The sequence below is a fragment of the Pan troglodytes genome, chromosome 5 (genome assembly GCF_028858775.2).
Source record: "Pan troglodytes isolate AG18354 chromosome 5, NHGRI_mPanTro3-v2.0_pri, whole genome shotgun sequence".
Lineage (NCBI taxonomy): Eukaryota > Metazoa > Chordata > Mammalia > Primates > Hominidae > Pan > Pan troglodytes.
Window position 1 is genome coordinate 87,632,460 of NC_072403.2, and position 17,409 is coordinate 87,649,868.

The window sequence follows — 17,409 nt, forward strand, 5'->3', positions numbered from 1 at the left end:
ACCAAGTCTTAATGCTTTCTTCAGATTTAACTTTTTATCAGATAGAGTGGATTGTATCTTCATTCATTTTTGTTAATTTTAGTTCTGGAGGAGGTCCAAAGCAAATTTAGGATATTTTCCACTTTGGTAATTTATTTGCATTTTTAATGGACAGAAATGAAATATAAAATTACAACTATAGTTTTAATATAAATTATAAATTATTAAAATACTTTTAGTCATTTTGTCCAGTGATGATGATGATGACAACGACAGAACTAACAGAAGAGAAAGCGTATCTCCTCAGCCTGCTGATTCAGCATGTTCTTCCCCTGCACCATCCACTGGAAAAGTAGAAGCAGCGCTAAATGAAAATACTTGCAGAGTAGAGCGTGAACTACGAAGCATTCCAGAAGACTCAGAGTTAAATACAGTTACATTGCCAAGAAAAGCAAGAATGAAAGACCAGGTACTTTTCACTTTTGTTGACATTTGTTCAGATTAATGCCTCCATTTTGGGGTGTAAATTTTTTTTAGAAGGCAGTTTGGTAGTGCCAAGAAAAAATGATGGATTATTAAGTGGGGCTTAAATACCACATGGGAGATTATTTGGAAGAACATTAAGCCATATACAAAAATAAGTTTCAATTAAACTTAAGGCTTGAAGTATAAAAAATTCAACAAGAAAACACGGTATCAACCTTAAAATGTCGGTATGTACAAAAATTTCTTATAAAATCTAGCAGAGGAGAGAAGTCATTTTGACAGAGATATATTTTACTATAATACTATGTTTCATTATGTTTTATATTTTACTATAAAAATTTCAAAAAGTTCACATGGAAAAAGGTAATATGAACGATGTCAATAGACAGTGTATCTAGGACAACTATTTGTAATGCAGATGACATAGTATTTTAATGTCTGTAATAGACTGAGAACTCTTAAAAATTACAGGATAAAAACAAAATGAACAAAGGATAAGAATGGACAAAAATAGAAAATTCATGTAGTAAACTACCACATGAAAAGTGCAAATTAAGGAAAATGAAATATAACTGTATTCAATGGACTTTAAAAATTGTTAAAAAATCAATTAATATGTGCTGTTGTCAAGAATCCAAGGGAAAGGACACTTTCCCAATTTGCTGATGGAAAAGAAAGTTACTATGATCTTTTGGGAAAGAAATGTAAAAATGACCATTAAAAAATTTTTAATGTGTACTATTTGACCAAATAATTAATTCCTTAGACTCCATCTTCCCCAGTACCTAAGGCTTTATATGCAAACATGATTATTGGCAAACAAAATCGTTGCCTGTTAATATGGATATGGCTGAAGAAGATAGGGTATATCCATATGATGCAGCCATTGAAAATAAAAATTAGAACTTATATCAGTGACTTTTAGGATTTCTGCATGGTACTGTTGTGTGAGAATACCAAAATAAGGAAATATGTGTATATTACTTTAGTATGAATGTTTTTATAAAATAATAAACTTGTATGTTAAATTCTATATGTATGTGTTTATACATGTCAGTGTTCATAGGAGTACAGATACAAATATGGGAACATATATACTTGTTTATTAAGATGGGAACCTTAAAAAATGAAAAACAACAAAAGCAATCATAAGGATAATAGAAAAATATATCGATTTATTTATTTACTTACTTATTTAAAGGGGGGATCTTGCTCTGTCACCCAAGCTGGCATTACAGGTGCAAGCCGCTGCACCCGGCTGGATTAATATTTTTATATAATCTTACAGAATGCCTTTCCCACATGGTAGCACGAGCAAAAATGGTAAATGAAAAGATGAATATATTTGATTAAATGAAAAGTAGAACAGTGTAGCAAAACACTCTAAACACAATTTGATAGGTAGATGCAAATGGAAAAATAGTAAGCTATGTGACAAAGTGTAAAGTGGTCCTTTATATATTTTTAATTTTTAAAAAATCAAGAAATAGAGGCAAATCATAGGGAAATAAGGAAAGGAAATGAATAGAATTTAAAAAATAGTAATCAAAGTAGTGAAAATGAAATTAAAATACCTTTTGTGAACTTCAGATTGCTGAAAAATTTAAAACTATGATATTGTCTCAATCTTGATCAGTGTTTGGAGAAGTGGAATGTTGAATGTATAAGTTGGTGTAACTGTTGAGGGCAGTTTGGCAGTAATTCTAAATGTGTACCACAACTGGCTGGACTGCAAAAATGCTCTTTGAAGAATAGTTTGCTATCGCAAGAGATTGGAAAGAACTTAGATGTCCAGCATATGAGTTCAGTTAAATTAATGATGAATTTCCATGTAATGGAATTTTCAGATGAGCGGTTTTCAGACTGGCACACTGAATCATAAGGGTACCTCAGTGTGTACTGTCTTTGATGATGCTCCATGGAGGGTGTGGACCATTCAAATTCTAGACTAAATCCTTTATTGTAGATTCAGCTGGAGCAGCTCTTTCCTGTTTTATTAGTGAGCTAAATAACCTCTCATTTGAAGATATCTCTACAGCTAAAAACAAAACAAAACACTTTTAAACCTCTCTAACAGGTTTCTTTAATAATGGAAAATAGGCCGGATGCGGTGGCTCACACCTGTAATCCCAGCACTTTCAGAGACTGAGGTGGGCAGATTGCCTGAGGTCAGGAGTTCGAGACCAGTCTGGCCAACATGGTGAAACTCTGTCTCTACTAAAAATACAAAAAAATTAGCCAGGCGTGGTGGTGTGTGCCTATAATCCCAGCTACTTGGGAGGCTGATGCAGGAGAATTGCTTGAACCCCCTAGGGAGGTGGAGGTTGCGGTGAGCTGAGATCATGCCACTGCACTCCAGCCTGTGCGACAGAGCGAGACTCCATCTCAAAAAATAATAATAATGGAAAATATTAATGATAAATCTGTTAATAAGCCTGAAAAAGCAGTTTACAAAATCATATATATGATTTTATATCATATATATGCTTTTATATCATATATATGCTTTTATATCATATATATAATCATATTTTGTTTAAAATACATTTTTTTTTCCTGTGACATAGATGGTAGAAATACCTTTAGAAGGATAATGGGAATGGTGGACATTCTTTTCCCTTATTTTCTGTCAAGATACTGTTTTATTCTTGTGATGATAATAAAGATACTAATATAATTACTTGTAATTAAAATTACATACCTATATGAAGTGTTTATGATAAATTTCTATTTGGAAGTGACTGGAATCATAATTTAACAGATGAAAATAGTTTAAAATATGTAAATATATAAGGAAGGGTTATTTTGTAATGCAAATAACAATTCTCCTAAATTGCTTGCTTTCTAAAGAATTACTGATTTAATTCAAGTATCACTGCCACTATAACTAGCAGCATTTTACTGTGCATGAAGCAATCTGCTAAACTGCTTTTTATGCATTAACTCAGTTGAGTGGGTACTCTTACTCTGCATATTTTAGAGTTTAGGGAACCAAAACTTACATAAGTTATTAAGTTTTACAAGATCAGATTTTTTTTTTTAAGGAGGAATTTCGATCTTCTTGCCCAGGCTGGAGTGCGGTGGTGCGTTCTCAGCTCACTGCAACGTCCACCTCCCAGGTTTAAGCAGTTCTCCTGCCTCAGCCTCCTGAGTAGCCTCCTGAGTAGCCGGGATTACAGGCACCTGCCACCACACCCGACTAATTTTTTGTACTTTTAGTAGAGATGAGGTTTCACTGTGTTGGGCAGGCTAGTCTTGAACTCCTGACCTCAGATGATCCGCCCATCTCGGCCTCCCAAAGTGCTGGGAGTACAGCTGTGAGCCACTGCTCCCGGCCAAGATCACATCTTTAAAAGGTGGTGTGGCTGTTTGAATCCAGGCAGTCTGATTCCCAGAGTACTATTCCTGACTACCATACTATTACTCAAATTTAAGTAACAACCAAAGTATAGCTAAATAAGATACAGGGATTTACTGTTATATAAAAACCATGAATTTTAATTTTATCTAACACTGTTGAAGGGAAATCCATTTTATGTTGTGATATTTACATTTCTTATATTGGGTCTTTGCATATGTTTATACTTAGCTTGCAGCCTTATTTTAGTAAATTATTAAGTGAACATTTTCTTTTCCTTTTTAGTTTGGCAATTCTATTATCAACACACCTCTGAAACGTCGTAAAGTGTTTTCTCAAGAACCTCCAGATGCTTTAGCTTTAAGCTGCCAAAGTTCCTTTGACAGTGTCATTTTAAACTGTCGAAGTATACGAGTAGGAACACTCTTCCGGCTGTTAATAGAGCCTGTAATTGTAAGTACATTCTTAAGCTCTTTACTATACCAATTATAACATTAAAAATGCCGTTGCTAAAGCTAATATATAATATTTAAAATTTATAAGTTAAAATATTTAATAGAATATCAAAGTTAGTTCAAGATTTCACATTGCTTTAAGAGTATATAAATAGTAGCTCCTCGCCATTAAAATGAGTTAGAAAACCTTCCAATATGTTATTGTTTATTATCATGCCAGCTTCGTGCATGAAACTTTCAATGAGTTAGAAAACCTTCCAATATGTTAGTTTTAGTATCATGCCAGCTAAGTGCATGAAAAGAATATATTAAAGAACTGTAGTGAGTGAATGAAGATTCCAGAAGTTTTGGGGTTTGCTGGAAAATGTATTATAGCATCAAGACTCCTAGAAATAGATTATTGTACTATAATGGCTGCCCAAAGGACTTTGTGTACTTTATCTTACCCATCATACCTGTGTACTTACTATTCTGCCACCAATCCAAGTTTTTATTTTCTATTTGAAATTTTAATATAATCTCCTTAGCTAGCCTTCTTAGTCATTATTTTTTTCTCTAATGTATTCTAAACATTGTTGCTAGATTAATTGTAAAGCACTGTATGTGTTCTGTAAGCCTTTGTTTTATAATGCCTTAACTTGATGTCCCTATTTGTTTCCATCTCTTCTTTCAAACTGATATTGTCCTTTTTACATAAAGCACTTGTCTTTAAGAGAACTTATTGCCGGGCGCGGTGTCTCACGCCTGTAATCCCAGCACTTTGGGAGGCCAGGGCAGCTGGATCACGAGGTCAGGAGTTTGAGACCAGCCTGGCTAATATGCTAAAACCGCATCTCTACTAAAAATAGAAAAATTAGCCAGGGGCAGTGGCATGTGCCTGTAGTCCCAGCTGCTCGGGAGGCTGAGGCAGGAGAATTGCTTGAACCTGGGAGGCAGAGGTTGCAGTGAGCCGAGACGGCGCCACTGCACTCCAGCCTGGATGACAGATCAAGACTCTGTCTCAGAAAACTGAAAAAAAGAGAGAATTATATCACAGCAGGAAAGTTGTAAGGTATTTTATTATTTAATGTAATGAATAATAACTGTTTCTTTTCTGGTAAAGGTTCATGGTTCTAGGATACAATATGATCAAAAGAAAACAAATTGTTTATAGGAGAAAATGAAATGTGAACCTGATTTCTTAGCAGAGCACAGCTCTATGAGAATCCGGCAAATTTTTCTTTTCCATCAAAAACCCTAAGCTTCTCACAATTTAAAAACTAAAGTTTCAGAAGTACCCTGGAGATTCGAAGCAAATTATATATAAATTGTCTACCCTTTATTGTCCAATAATATTGTAACATATGTCAGTGTTTTTAGGGATTTATGAAATTTGTGTTTTGTTACAGCCCTCATACTGCAGACTGTCTTTCCTGGTTTCTGTCAATTAACAAAAATGTCACTGTGTGTCACTTTGCACCTCAAAAATGTTCAGGAGTGCCCTGTAACTTTTACGGCTTTCTCCCACATTAATGCTGTTATTTATAACTCTTCAGTGTGATGAGTAAGGTTTTGCTGGTGATTTAGACATTTAATTAGAAAGTTGCATATTTAGTCTTAAAGCTGTTTATGAAGAACTACATTAAAATTTGGATGAATTTTTTCTAATAGGTAATATTTGCTACAGTGAAGAAAAACTTTGTAAATTTAGTTAAAAAAATAAAAGGCAGTATATGTAACATAAAATGTGTCAGTTTAAAAAATTATAATGCTAAATGAAATATTCCAGCCAAAAAATATAATGTAGAAATTTGCAGTGTGGTATTAACCTTACTTGTAGCATGAGATTTTTAGCAAAGGGCATTCTTCATTGAAGAATAATTAGTGGATCTGTATCTTCTTCAGATGGCGTAAATAAAAAGATGATTTGATATTTTCTTCTTGAACGTAACTTCCTTATGTTTTGTAGTGAAATGATTTATCTGCCAAGTTATGATTAATCTGAGAAACAGGTTTTAAATGTTTTACTATGTTTAATGTTTTATAAAATTCTACACTTGCTTATTATTAGATAATTTAATCATTTTAATTTGCTCAGTGATATAATTGGCATTATTATTTTTATGTATTTATTTATTTATTTTTTTGAGACAGAGTCTCACTCTGTTGCCCAGGCTGGAGTGCAGTGGCACGATCTCGGCTCACTGCAAGCTCCACCTCCTGGGTTCATGCCATTCTCCTGCCTCAGCCTCCCGAGTAGCTGGGACTACAGGCACCGGCCACCACGTCCAGCTAATTTTTTGTATTTTTAGTAGAGATGGGGTTTCACTGTGTTAGCCAGGATGGTCTCGATCTCTTGACCTTGTGATCTGCCCATCTTGGCCTCCCAAAGTGCTGGGATTATAAGTGTGAGCCACTGCACCCGGCCAATTGGCATTATTTAGAAGCGTCCATTTTATTTAAAAGCAAGTGCTTTTTTAAAGAAGTAAAATGGCATATATTATTAGGAATACCACATATGCACAAATTTATTTTTCAAATGAGAAGATATAAAACCAAGGTTTTCATTCAGTTTAAATTTAGAAACTTTCACAATGTAGATGAAATAGACCAATGTCTACTTTTTTTTTTTTTTTTTTGAGACCGAGTCTCACTGTTGTCAGCCCAGGCTGGAGTGCAGTGGCACAATCTCGGCTCACTGCAGCCTCCACCTCACGGGTTCCGGCAATTCTCCTACCTCAGCCTCTTGAGTAGCTGAGATTACAGGTGCCTGCCACCATGCCTGGCTAATTTTTGTATTTTTAGTAGAGATGGTGTAACATCATCTTGGCCAGGCTGGTCTCAAACTCCTGACCTCAGGTGATCCACCTGCCTTGGCCTCCCAAAGTGCTGGGATTACATGTGTGAGCCACTGCGCCCAGCCCAGTGTCTACTTATAATATTAATGTGTGACTTACTTAGATATTTCTAAATGACAAATACTTAGATATCACTTCCTTCAATTCCTTTATCTTATGCAACAATTTTATTTAAATGCTTTATGTCAGCCAGGTGTGGTGGCTGTAATCCCAGCACTTTGGGAGGCTGAGGCAGGTGGATCACTTGAAGTCAGGAATTTCAGACCAGCCTGGTCAACATGGTAAAACCCCATCTCTACTAAGACTACAAAAATTAGTGGGGTGTGGTGGCGTGCACCCGTAACCCCAGCTACTAGGGAGGCTGAGGCAGAAGAATCACTTGAACCCGGGAGGTGGAGGTTGCAGTGAGCCAAGATTGTGCCACTGCCTTCCAGCTCGGGTGACAGAGCGAGACTCATTCTCAAATAAATAAATGAATGAGTGAATGCTTTATGTCATCATTATTGACACTTTTTGCATCAGCTAACATTTTTCCAAAACATATAATGTCAACATCCATGTATGCTAGAATGTTTCGCAAGCTACTCCTTTTTTTTTTTTTTTTTTTTTTAAATGATGAGATCTCTCTTCGTTGCTCAGGCTGGAGTTCAGTGCTGCAGTCATAGCTAACTGTAACCTTGAACTCCTAGGCACAAGCAATCCTTCCACCTCAGGCCCCAGAGTAGTTGGGACTATAGGTACATGCCATCTATACCTAGGTAAGTTTTTCTTTTTTTGAGATGATGTCTCACTATTTTTGCCCAGGCTGGAGTGCAGTGGCACAATCTCGGCTCATTGCAACCTCTGCCTCCTGGGTTCAAGCGATTCTCCTGCCTCAGCCTCCTGAGTAGCTGGGATTACAGGCATGCATTACCACGCCTGGCTAATTTTTTATACTTTTAGTAGAGATGGGGTTTCACCATGTTGGCCATGCTGGTCTTAAACTCTTGGGCTCAAGCAATCCTCCCAAAATGCTGGGATAACAGTTAAAAGCCACCATTCCCTGCCAGTACCCATGCTTAATGTCCCCAAATAATTTGTTACTTCCCAGAGAAACCAGTTAACACATTCCTTTCAGATGCAATAAAAAGTATGTTTAGTGACATTCTAGACTTTGCAATTAATTATTGTAGTAATTGCTAAATTTATTTTATATTTGCTTTCTCTTTTTATATTATAAAAATCTTCACACTGAAAAGTTGAAAGAATTTTGCAGTGAACATTTATATAACTCCCAGCTAAATTTTACTATTAGCATTTTATTGTATTTGCTTTCCATATATCTATTCATCCCTGTATATATTCATTTATCTTGTTTTTTAATACATTTCAAAATACTTGCCTCCTTTTTTGAATGTCTCTTCTGTAAAATAATTAATTCAGGCTATAATAGGCTTAATGTGTCTTTTCCACATTGAAATAATTAGTTAGAAAATACCATGTTGTAACCACCAGTAATAAGTAATTCAGGCAAGGACCTTCAATGATGGGAAACCATTGAGTGAAAGTCAAACCCCCATGACATGCAATTTACCTATATAACAAACCTGCACATGTACCCCTGAACCTAAAATAAAAGTTAAAAAAAAGAAAAAAAAAAAGAGGAAAGAAAGACTGATGGAAGGGATGTGACAAGAATGTTAACAGTTTAACAGTTAGTGGGTTTAGGTAAGCAATGTTTAGGTGTTCATTATAATGTTATACCAACTTCTCTGTGGGATTTTAAGAGATAAACGAGTAATATAAGAAACATTCTAAGTATTTGAATAAAAAAGTGAAGCCTGCCTTTCTTTGTAAGTCTAGAGCAATACTAATTCATCTTTTTTTTTAGTTTTGTTTAGATTTTATCAAGATACAGCTAGACGGTAAGCTATTTTATGTCTTTTTACTTACCAAAGCTTTCTTTACACCAAAGCACTTTACAGGAATAAAAGATTAAATAATATTCATAGAATTTATTAAGATGGTTAGTTGTTACATATATCTTCTTATCAAAGGGCATATATCTTGGTGTAATTTCATTCAGAAATATCACAGAACCTAACTTTTTAGAAACCCCTTTTCATTTGGAAAAAATAAAAAAATTTCTTTAAGGCAGTTATAAAGATTTTTTTTATTACCCACAAGAGTAATGATTTATAGAGCATAATAAATATGTGCTTACATTTACTTAAACTTGTATTTCCTCACAATTTCCCCCATTCATGATATTACCCTCTTAAGAATTATTTTTCCATTTCATTTGTTTTCCTCCAGAACCAGACCATGATCCTGTAGAGATTATTTTAAATACCTCTGATCTAACTAAATGTGAATGGTGTAATGTCCGAAAATTACCTGTAGTGTTTCTTCAAGCAATTCCAGCAGTTTATCAAAAGCTGAGCATCCAACTGCAAATGAATAAGGAGGATAAAGTTTGGAATGATTGTAAAGGAGTAAATAAATTAACAAGTAAGTTGTGTAAACAGATTATAATAGATAATTATAATAGATACTGTATTTACAATATCTGTTGAATAGCAAAATGTGAGTGCACTTTGACAGATGCCTTAGATGTATATTATCTACAATTGTCACAGCCACCTTGTGAAATAGATATTACTTTCTCCATTTTACAGATGAGGAAAAACTCACAGAAAGTGGAAGGGCTGAAGATAAAACCCAGACTTACTCATTTACAAAGTTTCTAAGTGGATTAAAACCCAAAAGATCTGCACTCTTAACTAACACTGTAATCTGAGTAAAATAAAATTTTTTAACTGATAGGAATATTAAATGTAAATCAGCCATATAAATCTGGAAATCTTGAAACTTGGCCTGAATAGGAAGTTGTTAAGTTCCTAAAATGGGCCTTAAGTCTTTATAATACATAGATGTGGTTCTCCAGGTTTTTTTCCTTCACCTTTAACACGTAAAGCATGGCTTGACTGCTTAGAAGATATACACATTTCAGCAGTAATTGCTGCTTCAGCTTAATTATGAAAAAATGTTAGCTACCACTAAATCTGCAAGAGTTGGCACATTAGTGAAAAGCTGTTTTGCAGTTAGATTCTCTTGAGATACTACCAGTTCACATGGCAATTTTCTATTTGTGTTTGACAAAAATGTTAACTATTATATCTTTAAGACTATAGAATTTAGATTTATTAGATGAAGTAAATTAGTTACATACGTGAATAGATTTGTTCTTGAACTGTTGTTAGAGTAATGTATTCTGGTTCCTTCCAATAACTTAGGTGATGTTGGCATGTAACACATACTGGTCTTTCCAGTGATTGTTGTGTATCCACTGTACGTCAGACATTGTTGTGGACCTTTATACTGGGATTTCTGATTATCCTCCTGGAAAGAATTAATAATTACTCCTTTTAAAAGTATCTATTTACTTCTTTTGTTTTTTTTTTTTGGACTTATAGTTATATTTATTTCTTTTCAGATTTAGAAGAACAATATATAATTTTAATTTTTCAAAATGGCCTTGATCCTCAGGCAAATATGGTATTTGAAAGTATCATTAATGAAATTGGTATAAAGAATAACATCTCCAATTTTTTTGGGAAAATTGCCTTTGAAGAAGCTAATGGCAGACTTGTTGCCTGTACAAGAACCTATGAAGAGAACATCAAAGGAAGTTGTGGGCAAAAGGAAAACAAAATTAAAAGTGTAATTATGTTTTTTAATTTAAAAATATTCTTAAATTGTGGGTAGTTTTAAAGGGAAATATGTTTTATTTTAATACTGTTCATTTCAGTGTTAAATCTTTTTAATTTTATTTCAGAATTACTTACTTTTATGTGTGATTTGTAAACTACCTTGTGTCAAAACAGTGGTGGGTAGGTGCCAAATACCACTTGATACAGGTCTCAGAAGCATTTTTGGTTCCTCCCCATTCTATCCTTATCTTTACTTTTCATCATCATTTTTTCTGTCATCCTTTTTTCTTTATACCCTACTTCCAACATATATATGCACACACTGCTACATTCAAATGGATTGGTTACCCTGTGTCTTACGTTTGAAGAAATTGTGGTCCGTGGTGTACATTTGTATGTAATATAGGCATATATGGTTGAAAACTTGAGAGATGAAGAATACATGCTATTTGATCTTTATTGTCAAAACATGTATCTAGTACTAAAATAACTATTCATATAGGTAGGTAACTCGGAAGCCACCTGAAGCAAAGGCCACAATACTACTAAACACATAGTATAATGGTAAATAATACAAACATAATTTTAAAACTCTAAGTTTATTTCCTGTTACAGCAACTTAGCTTTGCTGACCTAATTTATTGGGAACAAATCTCTCACACTGCCTACAAACTTGGAAATATGGCTATCCACAGCACAATCTTGGTGATAGTTAGCAAGGACTCCCCAGAGAAGAGCTGTAAATATAGTTAAGTGGGTTGAGAAAAGAACAAAAGAAGAAAGGGAAATGGTTCTTTTTCTTTTGCATAGTTTGCATGGGAGACAGTGCCAGAGGAAGAAAAGAGCAGCATAATGCCACTGGGATGGACTCAAACTTCAAAGGAAGGTTCTTTCCTCCAAGGAACCCCTGTTTCACTTAGCTTTATGGAGGGCTGAAACTCATTAGACTGTGTTCCCTGAGCCTCTGCCCCTACATCTTATAGATTGCCTAGCCATTGAACTAAGAGGCAAAAACCACTTTGGTTTTTTTGAAAGGTTATTTGAATTTTACCAGCATTATTTAATTTCATGTAGATAGTAGAGATCTTAGAGAAGTAAGATACTGGAAAATTACTGTTACATAAGTTGGGAGAGTATCACTATCTAGAAGCTACAGATAATAAAGTGGCCCCTAGTTTTGCCTGTTTCTTGTTTTTAATTGTTAAGTATCATGCATACTTTTTAGTTCCACATTTTTAATCCTTTTGCATTGAAAAGCATTCTTGCCTTGTGCTTACCCTTTTTACTGAAACTTTTCCTAATTGACTGTAAATTGCTAATTTAATTTCCTTTACCAGGTATCATTTGAATCTAAAATACAACTTAGAAGCAAACAAGAATTTCAGTTTTTTGATGAAGAAGAAGAAACTGGAGAAAACCACACCATCTTCATTGGCCCAGTAGAAAAGTGAGAGAATTCCTTTATATTTGCAATGATCTTAAATGTCTTTCTCTGTTTTATTACATTTCAGTTGTGTATATATATATAGATTTGTTTATTTGCTTGCCTTCTAATTTTGTTACAGGTTGATAGTATATCCACCACCTCCAGCTAAGGGAGGCATCTCTGTTACCAATGAGGACCTGCACTGTCTAAATGAAGGAGAATTTTTAAATGATGTTATTATAGACTTTTATTTGAAGTAAGTTAATTTTCCACTGATCTTTTATTAAATCTTTAACATTCCGTCATATCTTATGTCTTTGTTTTCCAGAGTCAGGCTTTTTGAGTTTTAAATTCCATCTCTGCCACTTACTGTGTGACATTTGGGGAGTTATTTTTTCTGTTTCTGTCTTTGCACATTTTAAAAATGAGAATTCTATCTAAAAAGTTGGGAAAATTGGGCCAGGGAGATATCTGGCTTATGTCTATAATCCTGACACTTTGGGAGGTCAAGGTGGGAGGATCGCTTGAGCCCAAGAGTTCACGACCAGCCTGGGAAACAAAGTGAGACCTTGTCTCCACAAAAAATTTAAAAATTAGCCAGGCATATACCTATAGTCCCAGCCACTTGGGAGGCTCAGACAGGAAGATTACCTGAGCCCATGAGTTCGAAGTTGCACTGAGCCATGATGGCGCCACTGCACTCCAGCCTGGTCAACAAAGCAAAACTCTACCCCCACACCCACCCCCGAAAACAGGAGTTGTGAGAATTAAATGAGATCGTACATATCAAGTAGTAGGAAAAATGCCTAGTGCAGTGTTAGAAGTTTATGGTCTTGTAGGAAGCACAAATATGGAATTAAAGCAATGATAGAAGCATTAACATGGTACAGACCTAGCAGATGAGAGAATGCTTCATTATCTTTGGAGGTTGGGAGATATGAGGGACCAGGAAGCTTTCCTGGAAGAGCTTACATTATGACCCAGTATACATTATGACCCAACATAACACATGTATACACCTATGTGCAGTGTGTTTATACATTTATCAATTTGTATGTTTTTACTGGTTTGTGATATAAAATGGATATGTATATGAAATAAAACAGAACTTAGCATCAGTATGCATAGTTCTCTGTAATATTTTCTAGTTTCTTATACTGTGTTTCATTAAACAAAACAAAACTTTTAAAAATTGATGCTGGAATCTGCTGAATTGATTTTATAGCCTATTGGTGGTTGCAACTCAGTTTGGTGGGAAAACACACATTGTTATAAAGAGCAAAGTTTTGATCAGAGAAATGATATCATAATTGAATTTCTGTTAAGACCATTTTGATAGGCATGACATCGTGGAAGTCTAGATGAGAGGTGATTTAAGGAAATTTAATTAAGATGATTTAAGAAGCCTATTTAAGATATTTTAGTTGAAATGATGAGACATTTTATGAGGTAGAATTGTTTACTATATAGAATTAGTAGTACTCTAGGACTAATTAAGTGGATATTAAGGAGGAGAGGAAAGGGTACCAGGTAGCTCCTAGTTTTCTGGCTCACAAGACCTGCTAAATGATGTTGGCACTAAAGCAGTGAATGCAGAAGGAGAACAGGCTTGGGTGAGGAGGGGATAAGTTCCCTTTTAGAGGTCTGTGATATAATAAAAGGACAGTGCCAATAAGCAGTTGAGCAAATGGTGCTAGAGTTTGGTTGAGTTCTGACCAACAGAGATGGTAAGATGTTGTTTAATTGTGAGAATGAATGAAATTGCTTAGGTAGGGATATAGAATGAGAAAAAGAGTATACGGACAGATCCTGGAGATTACATTTTAAGAGATAGACCAGGAATAAAAAGGCTCCCATGAATAATTTCCAAAGCTGTTGAAGAAGTAAGAAGAGAAATTGAAGGGAAGTGAGAGCTTTAAAGGAGATTATACTCAGTGTTAACAATATAGCAGAGATCAAGGCAGATAAGGGCTAACTAAGTATAATTTTGAGTTCACAATGACCCCAAGGTAATTAAGTTAACTATACAGCCTGGACTGGCACCCCAGTCCCAGGGGTAACAAGTTACCCCTGAACTCCATTAGAGATGGTATCAGTGGAAGCCTATTGGAGGCCTCCCACCCCCATCCATCAGTAACAGGGAGCTCTCTGGTATCAGTGGAGGTCTAGTAGAGAACATATACTTTTAGTCCCACTTCACAATAATGAGGTAACACCCCTACCCACTGGAGTGTGGTGCTAGAGGAAGTCTGCTAAAACACAAGAATTATATTGCTCTACATAGTTGCCAGCAAAAACAAAAACCATAGTACTCAAAATGTCCAGATTTCAAAATGAAAATCATTTGCCTTACCCAGAATCAGGAAGATCTCAAACTGAATGAGAAAAGAATATCAATAGACATTAACACCAAGAAGACACAAATGTCAGAATTATTTGACAAAGATTTTAAAGCATCTGATACAGTTGAGGTTTGTGTCCCCGCCCAAATCTCATGTCCATTTGTAATCCCCAATGTTGGAAGAGGGGCCTTGTGGGAGGTGATTGGATTCTGGGGGCAGATTTTCCCCTTTCTATCCTTGTTACATTGAGTAAGTTCTCACAAGTTCTGGTTGTTTATAAAAGTGTGTAGCACCTCCCCCTTTGTTCTCTGTTACTCCTGCTCTGGCCATGTAAGATGTATGTCCTTCCTCTTCACCTTTCCTCATGATTCCAAGTTTCCTGAGGCCTCCACAGCTACGCTTCCTGTATAGCCTGTGGATCTGTGAGTCAATTAAACCTCTTTTCTTTATAAATTACCCAGTCTCAGGTATTTCTTTTTTTTTTTTTTGGAGATGGAGTCTTGCTCTCTCACCCAGTCTACAGTGCAGTGGCGCGATCTTGGCCCACGGCAGCCTTTGCCTTCTACATTCAAGCAGTCCTTCCACCTCAGCCTCCCAGGTAGCTTGGATTACAGGTACTCACTACCACACCCAGCTAATTTTCAGGTGGTTCTTTAGAGCAGTGAGAGAACGGACTGATACAGCATCCATCATAAAAATGTTTTAATGAACATGATGACAACTCTTGAAACAAATGAAAACTCAAAACAATATAAAGAAGAAACAAATGGATGGGTCATGCCTGTAATCCTAGCAATTTTGGAGGCCAAGGTGGGAGGATCACTTGAGGCCAGGAGTTTGAGACCAGCCTGGGCAACATAGCAAAATCCTCATCTCTACAAAAAAACAAAAATATAAAAAACAAGGAAGAAACAAATGGAAATTTTAGAACTCAAAATACAAAACTGAAATAATGACTTCAGGAGCTGGGCTCAATAGCAGAATGGAAAAGACAGAGGAAGGAATCAGTGAACTGTCTACAAGGAATGTCAAAGTAATGATATTAAATAGGTTGAAAGAAAAAGGATGGAAAAGATAAACCATACAAACATTAAACACAAGAAAGCAGAGTCTGACAAATAAACTTCTGAGGAAAGAAAATTACCAGGGATCAAGAAGGATGTTATGTAATGATAAAGGAATGATCCACCAAGAAAACATACTAATCCTATGTACTAAACAACAGAACTATAAAATGTGTGAAGCAAAAACTGATAGACCTGAAAGGAGAAACAGACAAATCCACAAATAAAATTGGAGATGTTAGTACCCCTCTCTCAACAATTGGTAGAACAACTAGAAAGAAAATCAACAAGGATATAGAAGAACTCGACAACACCATCAACCAGCAGGATCTACTCAACATCAGGATTATATTCTTTTTCTTTTTTAATTATACTTTAAGATCTATGGTACATGTGTACAACATGCAGGTTTGATACATAGGTATACATGTGCCATGTTGGTTTGCTGTACCCATCAACTCATCATTTATATTAGGTATTTCTCCTAATGCTATCCCTCCCCCAGCCCTCCATCCCACAACAGGCCCTGGTGTGTGATGTTCCCCACCCTGTATCCAAGTGATCTCGTTGTTCAATTGCCACCTATGAGTGAGAACATGCTGTGTTTGGTTTTCTGTCCTTGTGATAGTTTGCTGAGAATGATGGTTTCCAGCTTCATCCATGTCCCTGCAAAGGACATGAACTCATCCTTTTTTATGGCTGCATAGTATTCCATGGTGTATATGTGCCACATTTCCTTAATCCAGTCTATCATTGATGGACATTTGGGTTGGTTCCAAGTCTTGCTATTGTGAATAGTGCCGCAATAAACATACGTGTGCATGTGTCTTTATAGTAGCATGATTTATAATCCTTTGGGTATATACCAGGTAATGGGATTGCTGGGTCAAATGGTAATTCTAGTTCTAGATCCTTGAGGAATCGCCACACTGTCTTACACAATGGTTGAACTAATTTACACTCCCACCAACAGTGTAAAAGCATTCCTATTTCTCCACATCCTCTCCAGCATCTGTTGTTTCCTGACTTTTTAAAGATTGCCAAACTGGCATGAGATGGTTATCTCATTGTGGTTTTTGATTTGCATTTCTCTGATGACCAGTGATGGTGAGCATTTTTTCATGTGTCTGTTCGCTGTATAGATGTCTTCTTTAGAGAAGTGTCTGTTCATATCCTTTGCCCATTTTTTGATGGGGTTTTTTTTTCTTGTAAATTTGTTTGAGTTCATTGTAGATTCTGGATATTAGCCCTTTGTCAGATGGGTAGATTGCAAAAATTTTGTCCCATTCTGTAGGTTGCCTGTGATGATAGTTTCTTTTGCCATGCGGAAGTTCTTTAGTTTAATTAGATCCCATTTGTCAATTTTGGCTTTTGTTGCCATTGCTTTTGGTGTTTTAGTCATGAAGTCCTTGCCCATGCCTATGAACTGAATGGTATTGCCTAGGTTTTCTTCTAGGGTTTTTATGGTTTTAGGTCTAACATTTAAGTCTTTAATCCATCTTGAATTAGTTTTTGTATACGGTGTAAGGAAGGGATCCAGTTTCAGCTTTCTACATATGGCTAGCCAGTTTTCCCAGCACCATTTATTAAATAGGGAATCCTTTCCCCATTTCTTGTTTTTGTCAGGTTTGTCAAAGATCAGATGGTTGTAGATGTGTGGTATTATTTCTCAGGCCTCTTTTCTGTTCCACTGGTGTATATCTCTGTTTTGGTACCAGTACCATGCTGATTTGGTTACTGTAGCTTTGTAGTATAGTTTGAAGTCAGGTA

At 35.6% G+C, this 17,409-nt stretch overlaps 1 protein-coding gene across 24 annotated transcripts in view; it reads left to right on the forward strand.

Moving 5' to 3' along the window:
* Positions 1-17,409, forward strand: part of SENP6 (SUMO specific peptidase 6) — a 114,065-nt gene that overhangs the window by 64,546 nt on the left and 32,110 nt on the right. For all 24 annotated transcript variants that reach the window (XR_010158069.1, XR_010158070.1, XR_010158071.1 and 21 more), the window contains 7 exons: positions 219-448; positions 4,109-4,276; positions 8,986-9,019; positions 9,411-9,605; positions 10,591-10,817; positions 12,145-12,254; positions 12,373-12,489. Coding sequence is in view for 20 of the 24 variants with exons in the window: in XM_003311361.6 (XP_003311409.1) it covers positions 219-448; positions 4,109-4,276; positions 8,986-9,019; positions 9,411-9,605; positions 10,591-10,817; positions 12,145-12,254; positions 12,373-12,489 (1,081 nt within the window). In the remaining 4 variants the exon portion in view is untranslated. The remainder of the gene's footprint in view (positions 1-218; positions 449-4,108; positions 4,277-8,985; positions 9,020-9,410; positions 9,606-10,590; positions 10,818-12,144; positions 12,255-12,372; positions 12,490-17,409) is intronic.